At 43.6% G+C, this 22,514-nt stretch overlaps 1 protein-coding gene across 1 annotated transcript in view; it reads left to right on the forward strand.

Annotated features, from left to right (window-relative positions):
• Window positions 1–22,514, forward strand: part of NLK (nemo like kinase) — a 182,327-nt gene that overhangs the window by 100,854 nt on the left and 58,959 nt on the right. Inside the window, exons 2-3 of the mRNA XM_088449462.1 lie at window positions 2,754–2,883; window positions 17,091–17,146. Of these exons, the coding sequence (XP_088305588.1) occupies window positions 2,754–2,883; window positions 17,091–17,146 (186 nt within the window). The remainder of the gene's footprint in view (window positions 1–2,753; window positions 2,884–17,090; window positions 17,147–22,514) is intronic.

The raw sequence follows: 22,514 nt of genomic DNA on the forward strand, positions 1-22,514 counted from the left end.
TGTGAAAGAATTCCACCAAAGGGGACCTGTTGGGTATACACACGAGTGACATATTTATTAAACTGACTCTTCTATTTCCTATATAATGTTAGACGTTTGTGCAACTCTGAATTCATATCTGCAGGCCTTATCTATTCATAGTGAAAGAAAGCAGTCTGAGAAGAATTATGGTTTTATGGGTCAAGTTGAACCACTTAAACAGGTCCAGCCTCATTGTATGAATGCCAGTCTAAGATTAGGTGGTTTCACTTTCTTTGCAGTACATGTTAAATACATGATATGTGTTTACCAGCTTTTTCAGTGGTGATAAGTCCCTGAATTCAAATGTGTCCTCAAATCCATGTAATTAATAGTGGCGTTTGTCACACATTGCACTTATTGCCATGTTTTTCTGTCAAGTCTAAAGTTATAGTAAAGGTTTAAACTGAAGTCTTAAACACTGAAATATTTTTAACTGGCAGTGACCACCAACTGCAGTGTAGGATTACGGGTCTCACATGGACCTGGCGCTAGAAATGATCAAAGGGCTATTGTGAAAAGGGGAGGAGGTGTGGCCAGTGCTGTGTGGGTGTGGCCAGTACCATATGGGCATGTACACTCCTACACTTTCTAACCAATGTCTCCCTAAATATGTAATAGTTGACAAATTGTAAAATTTTGTGAGTAAAATAGAAATACAACTTTAATATTTATTGCCCACCATGTGGGTGGCTGGTCATGGTGATGGGCCTATTTTTATGTTGAGGCCTGAAGCTGTAGTCCCCTCCGCTCCATTGACTGCATTGAATGTGATGAGACCTGATCTAGGAAGAGAATAATTTGCTTCTGGTGACTAAGCTCCTGCTGCTGTTTTTATTATTCTTGTATTGGTGGTAAGTCCATGTGTAAAATACATCTACCAGAATTGTGCTGCTTTCAGAGACCACCATGGGGCAAATAGTCTAATGCTCAATAACTTAAGTGGACTCCTAGGGGCATATTTACTAAAGTGCGGGTTTTTAGAGGTTGAGATGTTGCCAATAGCAACCAATCAGATTCTAGCTATCATCTTCTAGAAGGTGCTAGATAAATGTTAAGTAGAATCTGATTGGTTGCTATTGGCAACATCTCCAATTCTAAAAACCTGCACTTTAGTAAATCTACCCCCTAGTTCCTTGGTATCTAGTTGTGCAATGTTTGATTGCATGTACCCTCACTATGGCATGTGGTCAATATCCCAGCCGCAGGGATTCGGGCACTCAGAATCCCGGTGCCAGCATCCTGACCGCCGGAATCCCGAAGGTAAGTAGCGGGTTTGGGGGGAGAGTTAGGCACTACGGGGAGGGTTAAGCACAAAGGGGAGAAGGTTAGGGGAAGGGGGAGGGTTAGAATACTGACCGACAAGTGTGGGTGTTCCAACCCTGTTGGGATGCTGGCATCACGATTATGACCCCCGGGATCCCGAGTGCCAGCAAGCCGTACCCATCTCCTCACTATTGCTTTTATGGTATGTAAGCAGATAACATAGGAATAAGGGTAGAGCATAAACAAAGGACTCATTCCAAATTAACATTACAATGCAGGCAAGCACTTAATATAATTATCTGCAGCGCCTTACAAAGTACAGAAACAGTATGAAAATACATGAACAATAATGACTTAAGCCTGGTACATACTGTAAAGGTGCCCACACACATAGCGATATCTTACACGATCTGGCCGATTCCGACGCATTGGAACGACAGATCATGCAAAATATGGCCAAATCGTAAGTCACCACTCACGATGCGATGCGCGTCCACGCTGGTCGCACATCGCATCTTCAGATCTGCCGTGCAGTAGGGCATATCTGACAATCTAGGACGCGATGCACTGTGAAAGTCAGGATACAGGAGAGATCGTATGAAGATTGGACACCAAATCGTGTCCAGAGCTGCCAGGGAGAGTGTCAAGGGAAATCGTACACATCAGCTGACCGTGAGCGAATCGCTATGTGTGCGGGGCCTCTAAGATATATTGTACGATATATAGTTCGGCCAGGAATCATAACGTTATATCTTGCAGATTGTATAGTGTGTACACTCTATTGTGCGTGCATGGCTGTAATTCATTACAATGGCCCATATCACACGGTCATGCATTGGATCATGTAGTGTGTACAGCGCACGCGATAGATCGTTACATCTCGTCGCACTGTCGCTGTGTACACACATCGTATAGTGTGTACCCAGCTTTACAGTACAGAACATAGCAGGACATGGACATTGTTTAACTTTGCTTCATCAGGAGTTATAATCAAATAAGCAGCTGGGCAGCAGAACCCAATGGTTAGGTGGTGGTGTAGGCAGTGGGGAGGAGATGATGGTAGAAGTGAAGGAAGGAAATGACTACATATGGTACACATTAACAGTCATGAAGGAGTAAAGCATGACCTAAATTGGTAATGTGTGTTCTTTATATGCATTTGCTGCGGTTTTATACTCATGGTTTCAAATAAATTGGTGAGAGATTACCTCCACTCTGCATGACTGCAGTGTTAGCACATGTGGCAGAGAGTCTATAGTCGTTGATGCACCTAGTAAAAGGCACCCATTATAATTATTGAGGTTATTGCGTTACAGCCCCATACACTTGGCACCTATATTACAGCTTTAACATATCTTCACCTCCGATGTACTGCACAATGTTGAAATTATATTATGTTCCTCAATTCATAATCTTTTTTTTTTTTTTTATATTTAATAACTCTTTTTTGTTCCCTTTTTATTTTGTAGGTCTGTAACAGATCCACGGGATGGAAAGAGAGTAGCTCTCAAAAAGATGCCCAACGTCTTCCAAAATCTAGTCTCTTGCAAAAGGGTCTTCCGAGAATTGAAGATGTTGTGTTTTTTTAAGCATGACAATGTAAGTATGGAGTATAATCTATGCTATCAAATATATTGCTTCCCTTTAGAGTATCCAGTTGGCTGGGATTACATGCAATAATGTGTACATCTCTAAGGAACCATTACGGAAGTTTGCTTCTAAGCAGAATTGCAGCAAGAGCATAATCCCACACCCAATAGCTATGGAGTGTAGTACACAAAAGTGATTGGACACCTCCACGCAAGCAAAATGCGTGCCATGCATACCATTGCACACAATTTCCAAATGGCCACTAATGTGGCGGTTTCGACAAGAACACTTCGTAGGGATGCCCATGCACTTGCAGTTCTATGGAAACAACAAATGTTTTTATCAGGACGTCAATGCCAACTGGACTGGTATACAGAAAATTTGGTAATCTAGATGGACTGGCCAGCTCAGAGTCCAGATCTTAACCCCTTTGAGAACCTCTGGGATCAATTGGAGCGACTGGTGCATTCTAGGCCAACTTGACCTTCAGTGTCACAGTTGATCACTGTACTTAAGGCAGAATTGCAAAACATACCGCCTGCTGTTGTCCAGGAACTTGTGGACAGTTTGCCAAGAAGAGTGTTTGCAGTAATCCCTGCACGTGGTGGACCTACAAAGTACTGACGTCAATAAAATCTTGTTGATCTTTTTGCTGTCAGTGTCCAATCACTTTTGTTTACAACGTGTATAATGAGATAGCTGGGAATAAAGGACGGAGTACTTTTTCAATCATCTCCCTGAAGGCCTTGCTTTATAAAGATGAGCTATTTCTACTTCAGGGTCCATAGGGTATCCACAGGATACCTTGGGGTATAGGCGATGGCGGCAGACATCCAGGCACCACAGAGTTAAATTCTCAGCCTCCCAGGATGCACTGGGGTCCCTCTCCTATACCCCGCCCCCGAGCCTCAGGCCACTCAGTTTTCGTTGGTGCCTGGCCGGACCAGTCGCACCGTACAGAGGGGGGTCTTTTCAAGGCCCCTGAAGATTTCTTCGCAGCTGTGGCTGCACAACTAGAGTGCTCCAGCATAGGACAGTCAGTATTGACGTCCATGCTGTCACTCCTACACCCCGCCGGTACCAGAACGCCGGTACCGATCCGGGGATGCTGGTTGGTAGCTGGGGTCACAGCTAGCGTTGACCCCGGCTACCTGGACTGTGGCCGGATGCACGGGGGACAAGGTAAGCGGCAGGGTCCCGCGGTGGGCACCCGCCGGTAACACAGTCCTTTTTGGTCCCCAGGCAGGGGGCTCCCTGGGGACCGGCTGCGCGTGGGGCCAGGTACTGATCCTGCGCCTTCCACTAGACCACCAGGGACAGCGGACCGCAGCATGTGCGGTACAGCGCGGCGTCCCAGGGGTTAATAGCAGGCCAGGGGAGAACGCCTTCCCTGTCTCACAGCCGGCGTCTCCCCCGCTGCACAGTGCCATTCCACAGCGGTCTGAGTGGGCTGTGTCAGCGCTCCTCCCCGGGCCCGCCTCCTCTCTGCTCCTCGGTGGCCATACCTCTCCTTCAATTAAGGTCAGTGTATGCAGCACTGTTTCCTACCAGACTTTGGTCTGCGTAGTTGATCGCAGTGCTTGTAATGCAGGATGTTATCTGTGCATTGTATGTGACTTAAATGCTAGCGCTGTTTGCCTGTACTTTCATTTCTGACTGTCAGCCTTTTTCCTATCCCTGTTCTTCTGCTACAGCCCTTGCGGTGCGGTGTTGCAGGGTGTTTATTACCTCACAGTAAACGTGGCTTTTCTGTGTGGGAGGTCACATACGCTCCGTTCACAATCCTCATGTCTGAAAGTGAACGAGGATATCCTCTTCCAGCTATAATGTACTGATATAATGTGCAGTTAGCGGAGGGATATGTTGACGCTGAGGGTTTATGGAGGGCATGTTGTATTATATATCACGCCCCATTTCTGTCACTGTGCCTGCACAAAAAGGGACCACCCTCGGCTGGCTAAGATGCTTACAGCCCTTGTGGGCAACGCTCCCTGCGTTTCCCCATAGGGGTTATCGCAGCGAGTGGTGGTCTCATCACATGCAGGGGTCCCTGGGCAGTTGATGGTACCCCAGTGTATCCTGTTTTTCGCCCCCCCAGGTCTCGCTGGAGCCTGTGTGGGTGAATTTATTGTCCAAATGGTATAGCACCTCATGGACGTTTTACAGGGGGAGTCACCATTTCGGCCTTCTAAACGGCCTTTTGGGTCTCAGACTGGTAAGGATATGACGTCTGATGACGGTGACATTTTTGACTTTTTCAGACACGAGCCCCTTAGTGCAAAGGAGGCGTAGTCTGGGTCTAAAGTCTATATACCTGGCCTTATACGGGCAGTCCGTGCGGCTTTGGTTATTACATATCCCCCGTGGCTAAATCCAACTATGCCTTCTTTTTTATGGATAAGGGTGTTGCCACTGTAATTCCTCTATCTGGTCAGGTGGATCATTTAGAGGAGGCGTGGAAAATCCGGGTAAACGGTTCCAGCCTCAAAAACGGTTGACCTTTTGCATACCCCTTTGCGGTTAATTATTTTTCCGAATGGGAGTTACCGTTACGGGTAGATTCTCATGTTACACGCCTAGTGAGGAGTGTTACGTGGCCCATGCCCTCCAGGTCCTCCTTGAAGGAGGTTACACATTGCAAGGTGCAAATATATCTAAAATCCAATTATTCCCTTGCTGGAGGGGCTTCCAGGCCGGCTATGGCCGTGTGCTGGGGGGCCAGAGCCATGGAGCGCTGGGTAGGTAACTGGATCTCTGCACACTGACTCTCCAGCAGAGCCAGTGGATAGTGGCAAATTCTCAGAGACTTAGCCACGTTCATAATGAGACAGTCTTACAGATAGCCTACTCCTTTCCAGAATCTCCTCGGCAGCAGTAGCAGCTCGCCGCTCCCTGTGGTTGCGCTCTTGGAAAGCGGATGCAGATTCCATTTGGAATGCTGTGCCTTTTACGGGACAGGTCCTGTTTGGCCCTAATCTGGACACAATTGTGGCCCCGCAGGCAGCAGCTACGTCTGCCTGTCTGCCATGGGCTACAGTCCCATCGGGGTCTGGGGTTTTGTCTTTTCGGCCCTGTGAGGCCAGGGTAAGTCTAAAATATAGCTTTCCAAGACAGTCAGTAGCCAGGAAATCTGCTCAGCCATAAGAACAGGCTTGGATTACAAGACGTCCTACTCCCAAGTTGGACTATAAGCCTTCAGCCTCACGGGACGGGCCTCCTCTCGGGGGACCCCAGAGTTGGAGGCCGGCTTCTCCCTTTCGCCCAGTGCTGGTGTCTGACCTCCATGGACACTGGGGTAAGAGAAGTATTTTCTTGAATGTATGTCCTCTCCTCCCGGTAAAAGCCTCCCAGACGGTTTTTCATTACAGGTCTTCTGTCAATTCAAGACAAGGCCCTGTAATTTTTGAGGGTGTTACACTCTATGCTCCAGGCAGGAGTTATAGTACCTATTCCGTTGCCCCAAAGGGGAACGAGGTATTACTCCATCCTCTTTCTGGTACGGAAACCCAATGGGTCTTACCTGGACATCCTCAACCTCGAATCCTTCAACAAATTCTTAAGGGTTCCTTGGTTCAGGAGGGGGACCCTGCATTCCATCATTCAATGGAGCCTGGGAATTTTGTGGTGTCGTTGGATATATTCAGGGTGACTACCTGAATGTCCCTATTTTCTTCGAACACCAGTGTTTTTCCTCAGGTTTGCAGTGGTCGATAAGCATTTCCAGTTTTACCAGGGTCATGGCAGTTATGGCAGCCCACCTGCAGATGCAGGGGGTCCGCTTGTTACCCAATCCGGGCGACCTCCTGGTGTTACCAGAGTCTCCAGAGATACTTCAGTGCCATCTGCAACGTACAATATCTGTGTTGCTACGTTAGGGCTGACTGATACACTGGAAATGGTCCTCTCTGATTCTTCACAGAGGATGCTCCATATCCCAACATCTGAGGATCTTTGTGATTGAGGAAAAGATCTCTGCATTACAGGCAAAGGTACGCAGTTGCCTGCAGAGTCGCCGAGTGTCTATTCACTCGGCAATGTGGTTCCTGGGTTCCAGGTTGTCGCTGTTCGACATGGTGGAGAGTACCCAGTGTCACTCTAGAAAAATTGATCCTCTCCGGACGGGATGGGTTGCCCCATAGGATAAAGTCAATAGTGCTTTCCCCGAAGGTTTGTCTTTCTCTGGCCTGGTGGCTGCGGAAAGCTTACCTAAACAAGGGGCACCCCCTTTGGGATTGCGCACCGGGTCCTTCTGGCAACTGACGCCAGTATCCGTGGCTGGGAAGCAGTGACGGGTCCACACTTGTTCCAGGGCAGGTGGACACCAGTAGTTTTTGCGCTTCCCATAAACATCTGAGAACTCTGAGCAGTATTCACGGTTCTCCAGCATGCAGGAAATACCGTGCAGGTACGGTCTGACAACGCCATCATGATGGCTTATGTAAACCACCTAGGTGGTTCCCGAAGTCGGGCGACACTAACAGTGGTGTCCCGAATTCTGGTTTGGGTGGAAGGCTATATCCCTGCCGTCATCGACAGTGTTCATTCAGAAATCCTCAGATAGAAAGCAGGCTTTCCCAGCCGTTAGGACGTGCATTCAGGGAAATGTCCTCTTCATCAGGAGGTGAACAAGTGGAGCCTTTCAGAGATGAGACTCTTATGGTAGACGTATGTTGGTCCAGTGGACCTTCTAAGTTGTGTACCTCGTCCCTCCGTTATCCCTTCTTCCAGTAATAGCAAGAAGGAGGCGCGCTCCTGCTGATAGCTCGTGCGTGGGCCAGACGGCACTATTACTCAGATCTTTGGAGTGTTTCAGTTAACACTCCGAAGCTGTTACCTCTACGATCAGACCTGTTGTCTCAGGATCCTGGCTGATACCCAGACCTGGGTTGTCTGTCCTTGCCGGTGTGGCGGTGGAGACTGCCCTTTTAAGGTCTAGGAGTTTTTCCAGCTCTATAGTTAACAGGGCCTATGTCCATGCTAAGAGCTCGGAAGATTTTATCTGCAAGAATTTACCATCAGGTATGGCATACTTTCTTTCAGTTGTGTCGCCCTACAGGCTCTGCTCCTCGGGTGTTCCGGATATTCAGTGTGTTGGCTTTCCTACAGGTGGGCTTAGATAACGGTCTTCGCCTTGCTTACCTGACGGTGCAGGTTTCTGCCCTGTTGGTTTCATCGTAGGATTGCTACTCTTCCTGATGTCCGCACCTTTGTGCAGGGTATACATTATTTTCAGCATCCCTTTGTTCCTCCTGTCGCTCCTTGGGATTTGGCTGTGGTCTTTAGGGCTCTCTGAGGACCGCCATTTGATCCACTGGGCTCAGTGGACTTCAAATGGTTTATGGCTAGGAATGTATTCCTTCTGGCCATTGATTTGGCTGGTAGGATCTCAGAATGGGGGGCTCTGTCATGTAGACCTCCCTCTTTCTCATCTTTCCTAGGAACAGGGCAGTGCTTCGCACTTGCCCTGGTTTTGTACCTACGGTGGTGTCTAGTTTCCACATCAATGAGGAAATTATAGTACCTGCCTTTACTTCCCCAGTCCTTTCTGCTGGTGAGGCCTCTTTGGATGTGGTACGGGCTCTAAGAATTTAAGTACCAGTCCATTTAAGAAATCAGACTCTCGGTTTTGTCCTTTCTGGTTTCCATAAAATGGGTTGGCCTGCCACTGCGCTAGCTTTGGCAGGATGGATTCACAGGTCTTCCTGTTCCATCCTCTTTTAAAGCTCTTCCACTAGGTCTGTGGTTCCTTCGTGGGCAGCTCGACGTGGCGGTTCAGCGGTGATTGGCAGCCACGTGGTCATCTGTCCATATTTTTGTAAGGTATTATGTTTTTCATACCTTCGCCTCTCAGGATGCTTCCTTCGGGTGGCGGATTCTCCTTACAGCAGAGGAGCGTCCCCACCCTTAAAGGATACTGCTTTGGGACATCCCCAAGGTATCCTGTGGATACCCTATGGACCCTGAAGTAGAAAATATGAGATATGGTAAGAACTTACCTTTGTTATCTCTATTTCTACGAAGTCCATAGGGTTCCACAGGACTCCCGCCCTGTCGCACCTGTACTGCAGATGGGCTTTGATCTGGTCACCGGTTTCTCCGTCTCCTTCTGGTGAGAATGTGATTCTTGTGTGTTCCAGACTTTCTTCTCTCTCTTTTTTGCTCCTGCTCCGTCCTATGGCTTGTTACGAAACTGAGTGGCCTGAGGCTCGGGGGCGGGGTATAGGAGAGGGACCCCAGTGCATCCTGGGAGGCTGAGAATTTAACTCTGTGGTGCCTGGATGTCTGCCGCCATCGCCTATACCCCAAGGTATCCTGTGGAACCCTATGGACTTCGTAGAAATAGAGATAACAAGGGTAAGTCTGACATTCCACATGACAAAAACACTTTTACATTTTCTTCACTACTGCTAAAAATGCTTCTACCTGTTATAGCTACATATACAGTATACAGGAGAGCTGCCTGCTCACCTGAAATTGTGTGCGAGTGTGTGTCAGAATCACAACGGGGACCAATAGGAAGCTGTAGGCTTCGTGTTTGTAGCTCACATTGGTCCGCATGGTCACACTCCCATCAGTACCCTTAGAAATGTTACTGCAATGAAGAGAGCAGCCTGGAGGATTTTTGGTTTGAATTTTTATTTCCATTCCACATGATAATTCAGTTTTAAAATATGGTGTATACATCTGTATGGGTCTGTGTTTACATTAAAACTCCAAGGATTGTGTTTTCTAGTATAGAATATAAAGATAAACATAGTATGGTATAATCTGTGTTGCAGGTTTGATTTTAACATATGTATTTTCGTGTTGTAAATCGAAGTCTGCTTTGTGGTATGCAGTTTTATTGTACATAAAATGCTTAGGATGCCTGTTAGTCTACTGTCTGGTTAGACTTTGTAATTAGTTGTAAATGGGTTTTATTTGTTTCTTTGAAACTACAAAAAATATGCATTTTCTAGCTATAAACACTAAAATGATAGATCACGCCTTCACAGGAAGTGTTGCAGGTTTCCATATAAATTACTAAATAGCTTATCCTCTAGGAAGTCTTTTATTCATTTTGCTACTCTGGTCATGGAAAGATGGCACAGAACCAAGACTTCATTTGACGTTTGGCCCCCTTTTTGATTTTTAATTTCAGTTTGAGTTTTTAATTCTTGTTTACCAATCTACAAACATTCCAGGTTTATAGTGCTTTTGTTTTGGATTGTTATATTGATATATATTTTTATCATCCTTTTGTTTATATGTATGAATGGAAAAAGGTAGCAATTCCAGATATATTGCTTGGGCTTTTAGTTACCCCATATGGATGACCTTACAGTGCCAATCATTGGACTTCAGTTGCCTCTCCCTTATTTGCTGTTTTTTGTTTTGTTTTGTTTTTGTAGTAACGTCTTCAAAGTGTGCAGACTATATAGAAAACATTATTTTATTTAATTGGGCACTGATGACATGCAAAGGAATGTCACTTATAGGTCAGTTAAAGTGCACTTCTATCGTGCTGCACTTTTTCACAATAATATGGTGAAAATAGACATGCTAGCAGTTTATATAGTAACTACTATTACATCAAATAATCATAGATGGGAGACCCATCATACCCTTCACATATTTTAAAAAGACTCAGGTTAAAACTATAGTAATATACAGTAGTGTTATACACGCAGCCAACTGTTCTTCAGCTGACAAGGGCCCTCATTCAAAGCCGCTCGTAAGCGGCAGTACGCTCGTTCCGAGCGATATTTGCACATCTGCGCATGCATACGGTTTTTAGTACGCATGCGCGAACCAGTCAGTGCGGCCGAAAATCGTTTGTTCGCTATATAGCGAGTGCCTGCTATTTGGAGTGATAGAATGAGGCGAATGTGGGTGGTAACAGGGGAAGGTGCTTGAAAATGGGGAGTGGAGATCAGAACGCAGGCGTGCTTAAAGGTCAAAGCGGGCGTTTTATGGGTGTGCATAATTAATACAGCAGCGTCATTGACCACGTCACTGGGTTATTTTATAGTCAGAACTGCTCGCAATATTGTGGTTGGAAAAACCAACCACAAGAATAGCGAGCAGTTCATACGCTGTTCGATGTACTCGATTAATCTAATAAATAGCGGACATGACGTATGATGCGAGCGGCCAGGGGGAGTTTTTTTCAAATAAACGAGCGTATGTTTTGCTCGCTCGTTCAGACATGGAGGCGGCAACAGACCGCAAAGAGCGAACGGTTCATTTGAATAGCCACCCCCTTTTTATGAACGAGCGAGCGCTAATTGCGAGCTGCTCTGAATCAGGCCCAAGGTGCGACTGCATTTCCCCGCTATGTTTTGAAGAGGAAATTTATTCTACACATGTGCAGAACGGACCTCCTGTTAAGTAATGGACGCCCGACGGATCTGTTCAATTATTTTGCCGATAGGGCACGAGTGCAGCGAGCACCCGTTATTTTTGCTCACACCCTCTTGAGGTTTTATTTGTAGATTTCAGTTTTGATAAAAAAAATAAGTGAAAAAGAAGTCCTAAAAATATATGTATTTAAATATAGGTTTAGTCTGTAATTTTAAAGAACTTTTTTCATAGTTTGCCAACCATAAATATTTAAGCATAATTTTAAATAGTAATTTCCAAACTTTCATAAAAAAAAAAGTTGTACATAAACTTCAGACTTTTTTTAGTTTTTTTTTTTTTTTGCAACAATTTACTTTACTAGTACATATGTACCTCACCAAAAAAAAAAAAAAAAAACTTTCCAAGCTGAGATAGTGGCACCCTGAATAGTCATAATTTCACACACATTTTGTTCTGGTTGTGCCCCCATTTTCAATCTTTAAAAAGTGAGATGGTAATTAATGTGTGGACCAAAATGTAGCCCAAACTTTGCTGAGAACAATAATTTTGTCCCAAGGCTCTACCACCTCCCAATCCTGAGATATCACAGTACATCATGATTTAAAGAACACTGGCATTTCTAAAAGCATTTATAAGAAAAACATTTGTTTTGAACAAATGGCATATAGGGATGATAACTGAAAAAACATTTTGTTTTCTTTATTATCAAGCAACTAGAAAATTAAATGATAATCCTAAAACCGCAAACCTTTAAAGAACAATCGGAAGTGCAAAAAATTGCGTAATTCTTTGGTGAGAATCAACAGTCCAATAAGGAGGTTAAAAAGACAACATACTAGACGCACAGCTACTAAAACTACTATAAATTTTAATTGCACAAACAGCTGTTCTTTAATGGGACCACTGGATCTCCATAACAAATCAACAAGCAACACACAGAGTGTTAGGTCTGCACCCCTAATTATGTAAAACAAAAATTAAACTGTATTAAAACAAGAAATAACCAAATAACTAATTACAAAGTACCAAAGGAAATACAAACAAGGATGTACTACTAATATAAGCACAAATGACTAATCACTAATGGACCCTTTAGTTATGCTGTAAAAATTTACCTGGATTGTCCGTGGAAGGGCTGAAGGCGATCAGCTTCCAGGAATATACAGGGGGGAGGGGGGAGAGTGAATTTGGAAGAGAAATGTCCTTCTAGCAAGGTAATGAATTACCTGAGGAGAGTGTATTTTTTCCAATCATTCAGTCTTTAGTCTGTGTAGACCGTTCAATATTAATGCCCGGTCGGCCTTATCAATAAACAGTACAGGTTGAGTCTCCCATATCCAAAATGCTTGGGACCACGGGTATGTTGGATATCGGAATATTCCATATTTTGGAATAATTGCATACCATAATGAGATATCTTGGAAATTGGACCCAAATCTAAGCACACAATGCATTTGTTTTATATACACACAGCCTGAAGGTAATTTTATACAATATTTTCAATAATTTTGTGGCTCAAACAGTTTGTGTACATACATGAAATTCATTAATATTTCATATACACACAGCCTGAAGTTAATTTTATATCATATTTTTATTAGTTTTGTGCCTTAAACAAAAAGTTTGTGTACATTGAACCATCAAAAAGCAAAGGTTTCACTATCTCAGTCATGCTAAAAAAAAAATCAATATTTTGGAATATTTGTATATGGAAGACTCAACCTGTCATAGTGTGGCATGGTTCAATAAACCATTAAGCGTTTCCAGAGAGCTTTCCAGGAATTAAACCTGTAATAGTTGACACTTACAAAGTTATGACACTCACTATTTATCTGTTAAGATCAAGTAAGAAGAAGCAGGATCACAGTGAAAACAGCAGCACAATGTAAAATGTGTTTGCTCATCTTTTGAAGTTAACAGCATCCAGTGGCCAAGGATTTAATAGAATCCCAAACCATTTCAGCTGCTTAGCCATGATTTGATTTTGTTTATAGTAGACCTTTTTAATGAACAATTTGAAACTTAAAAATAATGTTGATAGAACATGTTCCCGACTTAACATTTGTCAATGGTCAACTTTTAAGAATTTTCATTTTGTAATGGCATTTTTACTTAACTTTCACAGTAGTCTGTGCTTACACAAAGCAACGTTCCAGTTCTGAGGATCTCCACTTATTACAGGAACACAAGTGCTGTAAAGATGTAACTATATGGTACTCTGCCTTGTTGCTGACCTGTTCAACTTTTAGGGATTCCTGTTCAAGCAGGGATGTGTCTTTCTTACTCTCTCTGATTACAGCTGAAATTAAGCTCCTCTTATCCTTATACAGATTGGCATAAAAATTGGTATTTTTGTACCCTACATAAATATAAAGTTGCTGTAACAGTTCATGCATCCCACACCTGTTATGGGAATGGTATATACCATTATTAAGCAATAGGTCTAGGCAGGCCCGCCCGTTACGCCGACTACGCATGTGCGTTGGGCGCTCAATCCCCAATGCGGCCAAACTCATACCCTCCTCCCACCGCCACACTCCTTCCCCTCCCCTTCGCGCCACACTCCTTCCCGCGGCCGCCGCAGGGAGTCTCCATTTCCCGGGCGGCCGCTGAGATTTTACCAGCGGGCGCCCGGCTCCCCGAAGCGGCAGCCGGAGCTGACTCCTGAGCTCCGGCTTGGCTTCCCCCACGGGCACTATGTGAGAGACGTCATGATGTCTCTCCCATAGTAACGAGGAGCAGCGGACGCTGGATCGGGGCTTAAGGTAAGTAAACTGTTTTGTTTGTTTTTTTGTTTATTTGTGTATGTGTTTTGCGCGGCTCTATTACCAGGGACACTACTACAGGGGCTACTGGGGGCAGTACTACAGGGGCTACTGGGGGCAGTACTACAGGGGCTGCAGGGGGCACTACTACAGGGGCTACTGGGGGCAGTACTACAGGGGCTAAAGGGGACACTACTACAGGGGCTACTGGTGGCACTACTACAGGGGCTATTAATACTGGGGCCACTACTAATGGGGGCACTGCAGAAGGGGCACCACTACTGACGGCATTGTGCAAAAGGGGCACTACTGTGTGTCAGAACATAAATAAGGGACACTACTATGTGGTGTAATGTGAATAAGATTGTGCTACTGTGTGGTGTAGTTTGAATTGGGAATACTATTGTGTGACCACGCCCCTTTCTTTTGAAACCTTTCCTTAAGCATGCCTCCCAACCATCCCTATTTTGGTGACAAAGTGTTCGAGATGGGGGGGTAAATGGTGAATAGATGACATGTGCATGCATGTGGCATCTATTCACTGGAGAAAGGGACTGGGAGCATGCCCAGCAGCTCCAAGAGCACTGGTCGTGTACCCAGCATGATTGGCGCTCGTGATTATGGCTTTTCCCATGAGACCACACCCCTTTCCTTTGTAGGGTGCACGCACCTTCAGAGTGTGCAAATTCAGCCAGGGGCGCCAAAATGTATCTTCGCTTACCAAAAATATTAGGCTCGGGGCGGCCCTGGGTATAGTTCAGATATTTTATTTTTAATTGTAGTTGAGTGAATAATTGATCTCTCCCAAATTTACAAGTGCTACAAAGATTGACCTAGAACAGTGGCAAGCAACACTTTTCTCTTTGGGTTTCTGACATTCAACATTACAAGCCTGAAAACAAATTTCCAGAGTGCCACCAACTTTGGATATGGAGGCCACAATTAGGTTCTCCAGTTGGAGCACGTCTAGCCTGCCGAAAGTCTCCTATATGAGGGAAGGAAGAGGAGCGGGTTAGGAGGAACCTCAGAGTTCATAGTAGGACCGGGACTGACCTCTCAAGTGCCAGTCTAACCATCCCCAAGTACCACCTTGTGGCACGCCTGCAAATGGCTGTCATTGTCTGAGCTACAATAAAAAATCTTTAAAATTTTTGGGTCTATAGGTATCTGAAGTTTCATTTCATGTGCTTATAAAAGCTTCTGCATAGTTGAGGCAGCATTAACAGATGTGGCACTTAACATCACCCTGCCATACAGAGAATACATTTATTTTATTAGGGATGTTAATGATTATGGGGGTTTTCATCAAACCTTGGAGAGCGATAAATTAACAACCAATCTGCTCCTAACTGTCATTGTACAGACTGTGGTGTCTATGTACTGAGCCTTGGAGAGTGGACAGAGATAAAGTACCAACCAATCAGTTCCTAACTAATTTTTCAAACACAGCCAGTAAAGTGACAGACTGGAGCTGATTGGCTGGTACTTTATTTCCGTCCACTTTATTTCTCTCCAAGGCTTAGAACATAGACTCATGTGTTTAAAAATGACAGGATCTGATTGGTTGTTACTTTCTTTCACAATTTTATCTCTCTCCAAGCTTTGATGAATATCCCCCTAAGTGTAGAAGAACCATGGATGCAACATATCATGATTCTGCGCACTTTGCCGTGTAGAGGTCTATATGTCATACGTGTGTTCCTCATGATCCTTGGTGTCAGCGCAGGTGAAGTGTTTGTCTCTGTACAAGCCACGTAGACATTTGTCGCATGTAAGTTTTGTGTTTGTGTGCGAGTACTACTATACTCTTTCTGTCCTAAATAAGATGGCCTGCCATCACTACTTTATCAACATGGATGTAATGTCGACAAATGGCATGTTGCATTTGAGCCCTAACCGCAGCCTAACAATAAAGTGGACTGTCTACATTGTGCCTGTCTGTCAACATTGTGAATGTTGACATTATGGTCGTGTTTCATTGTTTTGTGCGCCCCCTGCTGACTGAGCAATTCAGTTTCTATGGGTTGGGAACCCATTAGTAATTATCGCGCCCACAAGCTCCCGGTTTAGCCACACACATGGTCCTAAGAAGTGGTTAGGGCGTCCAAAAAAAACCTGACTTTTGACACATTTCTTCTTGCAAGCCAGCAGGCTGTGAGAAGCAACGTGCCCCCCGCAGCTTTAGGCGCCTGGAAGGAGCAGCAATTGAATTGCACAGTCAGACGCCTATGTGTATAGACACTCAGCGAAATCTGTATGTAATGCCGGCTGTTGGGGTGCCTCCTGTCAAAATAGAGACAGCGTCATCCCGATGGTTGGAATCCCTAAACCTAACCCCCCCTCCCAAAACTAACCCCGCTATGCTACCTAAACCTAACCCTTCCCTTTCACCGTCGTGGCTAACACTAAGGGCGCCCCCCTCCTTGAGTTCCGGCAGTATTTCGACACCTATCTTAAATCCCTTGTCAGGCTTCCAGTGTTGGGATTGAGAGCCACCGGTCTCCTAACTACATCCCCACTCAGCTCAAGGCGTCGATAACTATTGAATCGCCCCCTATGACTACATACTGACTTGTATTGTCTTTAATGGGGTATTGTTTTATTGTGCCAGGTATATATAATTGTGATTATTCTGCTGTTCTACCATTATTTCCACTGTCTGCAAACAGAAAACATTGTACCAAAGCGGTGAACAATTTCTCTCAGCCACTAATCTGGTTTGTACAGGACTCTGTTGCATAAGCATTGTTACTGTACAAGCAAATACAGGTAGAATTGTGTTTTGTTTTTTTTAAATGAATCCTTGTGGCTACTTAATAAGATTAACTTGAACTAATGCCCTGCCTCCATAAGATGCACAACATTTTTTTTAATGAAATTCTACTTTTGCCATCATTGTTACGTGCTATAGTAGTCTGAAAATATGTATTTTGTTAAACATACAACCTTTGTTTAATATGATCTTTATATTTGGTATTGCTTATTTGTCCTTGCAAAGTATCCAAACAATCCCTCCTTATATGCATGAATATGCCCTACACATAATTTAGATAAATATGGTATTGTACATTTTGGTTTTCTAGTGATTTCATTTTTTATTCTTTGCAGGTACTCTCCGCACTTGATATTCTCCAGCCGCCTCACATTGATTATTTTGAAGAAATGTATCCTCTATATATGCTCTGTTTTGGGAAATGTGTAGCAGAAATGTGTAAATATATATTTTATTAGTAATCTCTATCTGTAAGTCACGAGAACTAATGAACCTTTTACTAATGCTGTTCTCATGTTTGCTTTTAATTCATATCCCTAGTTGTATATATTGTTTCTTTAATTGACTGGTTACACGTTTTCAATATATTATAGAAAATGTAAATATTGCGAGTAATTGCTTGATGATTATTGTTATTATTAATAATAATATTATTTCCCCCACTGTTGCATTCAGCAGCACTTCATAGAAAAGAGAGATGTTCACACCAAATTGCCTTGTACTTTTCATTTTCAGTGGTCTTCCTAAATGCTGGTATTTATTTTTAAATAGTTATACAAATCACTTTCCACACTGGCATTTGATTGAGTTGTGATGTAATGTCCTAGTATTCTGATTTTCATTATCTGCCTAATGCAGAGATGGGGAACCTCTGGCCCAGGGGCTGTATAAGGCCCTCGGAGCTTTTTTCTGCTAGCCTCATCTGGTTAGCAGGGTGTCTAGACTGGCACCCTGCAGCCAGAATCTATGCAGCAGTGCCGCCCGGAGCGTCCTTAGGACGCTTCAGACAGTCACACAGCTGCCCTGAGCATCCTCAGGATGCTCCAGGCATTGCTGTAATCACCTGCGATTATGGCCCATCTCCGTGTGACATCACACGGAGGGAGTGTGGTCTGCAAATAATGTTATATATATATCAAAATGGCCATCAAAGAAAAAAGGTTCCCCACCCATGGCCTAATGCATTCAAAGCTATTCCAATCTAACAAACTTTCATTCATCATTAATAAACTCCCCTGCCATATGGTTAGAATGGTAAATCCAATTCCATCCTTGCAGAAGGACAGATTACCTGCGCATTTGTCCAGTTTTACCCATGCATGGTGTAAAGCTGGGTACACAGACTATGTGCACCCAGCCCGACGTCACGGGCGACGGGACCCGGGGATGCAGCAAGTGCCGGGTTCCAGGGCCGGACTGCCCATCTGTCACTTCTGGAAAATGCCAGATGGGCCGATCCAGCACCAAACCCCGGCCAAGCAGCTTCGCCTCCCGGTGCTCTGCTCAGCCGGGGATACTGAAAGACAGGGCCGTTCCACGAGGCCAAGACCCTATTGCGACTAGGCCACGCCCTTTTGCACACATCATGGGTACACACTACACGATGTAACCAATTATGTCGCTCCGATCAGTGGGATCGGAGCGACATAATCGTCTAGTGTGTGCCCAGTTTAAGAATGGTGAATGGCTGGGTTTCCTTGCTGTATGCTGTTCAGAGGATTAGAGTGAAAGGGGGGGATTCTTGGTTAACTATCATGAGATAGTATAGGTATCAACTAAAAATGTTGTTTTAATTAATTATTATAATTTTTTTTTTAATCAGATAAAGTTTTAGTACAATATATCTGCTTATTATCTAGAATCATTTTAATTTTTGCGCATTTCATGAACCTCAATCCAGTTCCCTATAATTGAATCAACCAGCAGGATCAGCCCTTTCTTGGGCTATTTTAAGAGAGCAATTGGGCACAAGGATACCATAAGCAGCGTCCCGTCACCTACTAAAGTTTATGTTAACCTTATGCCATTAAATGATTTGAGGGTTGTTCAATAAGTAAGGTAACAAGACCTCTCAAGTGTGTAATGTTCTAATTTCCCTCCAAGCTAAAGCAGGTAGACCACTGCTTCCTCTCACGGCTTCCAAGCACGTCCACCAAGGTTGACAAAAAGGCAGTGCACCAAACCTGTTTCTGTGACATGACCTGATCACCGTATACAATTTCAACTGCTGTTATGCCCTTTAGGTACAGAAATCTGACCATACTATGCACCTCAATATTTGACCATGTTTCCCCCAGCCCTGCCACCTTACATCTAATGTTTGGACTGTATGACTGATATGAGGTGCAGTCTAATGGCCGTGAGGGGAAGCAGTTTGCTACCTGCTCTGGCCTGGCGGGAAATTAGAATGGAATAAAGAACATAACACATGTGAGAGAGTCTTGTTAACTTACTTATTGAACCACCCTTGCACATGAAGAAAGGGTATGGCTTTAACCCTTAAACATGTTGTGTATATTTTGTTACTTAGCAGTGTATGTATATTTGGGTATACTCAGATATCTGACTGCAAGCTGTGGCGAGCTGAACTGTGAGAAGCGGTTTTATTTTTATTCTTTCCTTATCTAACATTTTTCTCTATATTACACACGTTCAAATAAAAAAACATAAGTGGCGATTTCTTTTCTCTGCTACCAACCTTAATGAATAGTGTATTGTATTTTAATAAAGGGTTATTTTTTTCACATAGTTTATTACAATTTAAATAGTATTGGGAAGTATAGTAAATAGATAAAATATAGCAGGTCTGTAGAGTGGAGCCATCATCAGTGAATTAATGGAACATGAAACGAACACCATTAAAATACCATTTACTTTCTAAGTGCATGATGGAATCCCTTTTCATTCGCTAATGCAGCCTTACTTGCTCTAAACTAGTTCACTGCACATTTAAAATTTGCATCTGAAGATAATTCAATGGCTGTCAGGCCGGGGCTATCCTTGTGCGTTTGCCTATCTCTGCTCAGCAACCAGCACATGAGTGCCCACAGCTGTGCAAATTCAATAATGTACATGAATCACTATCCACACAGCATAATGTAATATGTATTGTCACTATAGGATACATGTAAAGCTTCCCAATTTATTTCTTTAAGATTGCATCTCTGGCTTTCCTTAAACACTGCTATCATCTCACACAGCTGTCAGTAATTGATAGCATTAATTTCTATTGTATTCAGTATGTTCTAAATACATATAGGGGCTCATTTAAACAGAATGTGCAGATTAATATTTGCGTCTGACTGCACACAGTTTGCCCCTGTGCGCACACTTGATTAGTCTCTTCCAGTGTAAATCTAGCTATAGCTGGGTACACAATTATAAAATTGATGGACAGGCCTTTCAATTCCCTATCCATTCAGGAGATCTTAAGAGTGTGTACACACCTACAGTACGATCATGTTTTATCAGAAGAAAACTGATCGAATCTGATTTATTTTATTTTTTTTCATGGGCATCCTAATATTCAGCAAATGTGATACGCAGTAACGACTGTTCTGTCCGATGCTTCTGTCAGTGCTCCTCCAGCAGAGTAACTAGAGATCTATAGTGTGTGTACAGAGTCGCAATCTCTTCAGCAGATGGGTTAGAGAGATGGGGATCGGGAATTGTCAGATTATAAAATAAAAAAAGTCTGGGCTGATAAGCTACTGCATGAGACATCGTGTGTGTTTCCTTCCAGGGCAGCGAGGATAATGAACGTTGGGTACAAAATGGAGATAAACCGTGTGACTTACATGTTTTACGCTCTTTAAAGGGACTCCTATTACAAACGTATATGCATTTTGGTGAATTATATGTGGTACCTATTGTTTATTCCAGAGTAGCTTGGTTCCATTTCTCTGACACTAGAAGCTACTGTATAACCGATCTTGAGCGCTTAGTAACTAATTGAAGCATCACTTTAATCCATTAAGAGAGATTACACGCATGTGTCTATTATGGTACAGTATTAGCTGACTGCACGCCATGTAAGCATTGTGATCTCTTATTTGCCACTGTTTACAAATCTGCTCCATAAGCCTCTCAAAGCTAAATGTTTTTTTTATACCCTATACCAAGGGCATAAGTTAGTGATACCAGGTGCCCAGAGGCTAAATACTGTTGTGTGTCCCTCCGTACTCCTACCAGCACCTCAGCAGCACCTTATTCACTACTTGCAGCCTAGCAGTACTCCGACACCACCCTTACTCACTACCAACAGCCCTGCACCAACCTCACACTCCTGGTAGTGCCCATCACACCCCCTTCCTACCCACACAAAATCCTGGTTGCGCCTATGTCATGCAAGCCACCCACCCCTACACACACATTCTCCTGTGGTGCTTATTTTGGGAATCTTTATTTTCCCTTTTTCTTCTTGCACTGTCGCAAACTCCCCCCGGTATGTCAGCCTCGCCTTGGTGCTAAGATAGTCCCGGACCAGGCACAGCAGAAGCTGCAAGCAGTCTTCCTTTTCAGGAACTTGTTTAGGCAGGGGTGGTCATCACTGGAGCTGAAAGAGGAGGTAGGGGCCAGCATGCACTCCAGACCTCCAGGAGCAAAAAAATATTATATATACATATATACATACATATATATATATATATATATATATATATATACACACACACATTTGTGACAAATGTAGTGTAGGAAATGAAACCGCTGCTCTGCCTAATGACGTATTCTGCATTGACATCCACATCCTTTGCTCTTATTTTATAGTTTTCCCCAGCACTATTTTGCTTAAAGCCAGTCCTTAGTGTTCTATTTACCCAGGTAGTTAGTGCTCGGTTACCCCTATCTACTGTTAATGTGTTTTCAGCAATTAACTCCTAAAAACTGCATGAATAATAGAATTAATAATGTTTGGTGGGCTCATTCACCTGTTGTGTTCCTACAATTTTAACTCAATGGGGGGAATTCAATAGTGTTGTTGCAGCCACAGCTCCTATTTAAAGGGACGGGAGCTTTTCAGTAATTTTTTGTGCCAATCGCTATTGTGGATGTGGTATTCAAAATGCAGGAGAGCGTCTTTTCCCATCTAAAATGACGGTTAAAACACCCAAAAGCCGGGCACGCTGTTGTTACTGTGCCCAAAAGCCCTTCTTTGGGGTGAATTCTGCATGCACCTCTCGAGGGTGCAAGCAGAAATCTGCGATAGGTTATTGGTGCCCGCAGCACAAACCATTGAATAGTTCCCGTCACTTTAGACGGGAGCTACGAGCACCCGAATTCAACTGAATCCCCCCATGTTTACATTTTTTAAATGTTATATGACCAATTTCTCGTGTTAATAGAGGCTGCCAGTATAAGCAATAGTTTTGGTAAAGGGCCATGGAAAAAGTATTCTAAATGCATCTCTACAGCATGCGTGAATGTGTGATTTACCTAGATTGCTTATGTGTGTACAAGCCCTTGATAAGAGGTCAGCATAGTAAACGCTGGTGTAAGCTTGATTGTTTTCAGTTGGAAACCTGATGTGCCATCCACCTCTCACGTGTATGTACTGTGATCAGGTAAAGTTTGGACACACCTTCTCATTCGATGGTTTTTGTTTATTTAAATTATTTTCAACATAGTAGATTAATACTGAAGACATCAAAACTATGAAAGAACACACATGGAATTATGTTGTAAACAAAAGAGTGTTACACAAATCAAAATATGTTTTATATTTTAGATTCCTCAAAGTATCCCCCTTTTGCTTTGATGAC

This window comes from Taudactylus pleione, unplaced genomic scaffold, assembly GCF_031769625.1.
Source record: "Taudactylus pleione unplaced genomic scaffold, aTauple2 ptg000485l, whole genome shotgun sequence".
NCBI classification, from domain to species: Eukaryota; Metazoa; Chordata; class Amphibia; order Anura; family Myobatrachidae; genus Taudactylus; species Taudactylus pleione.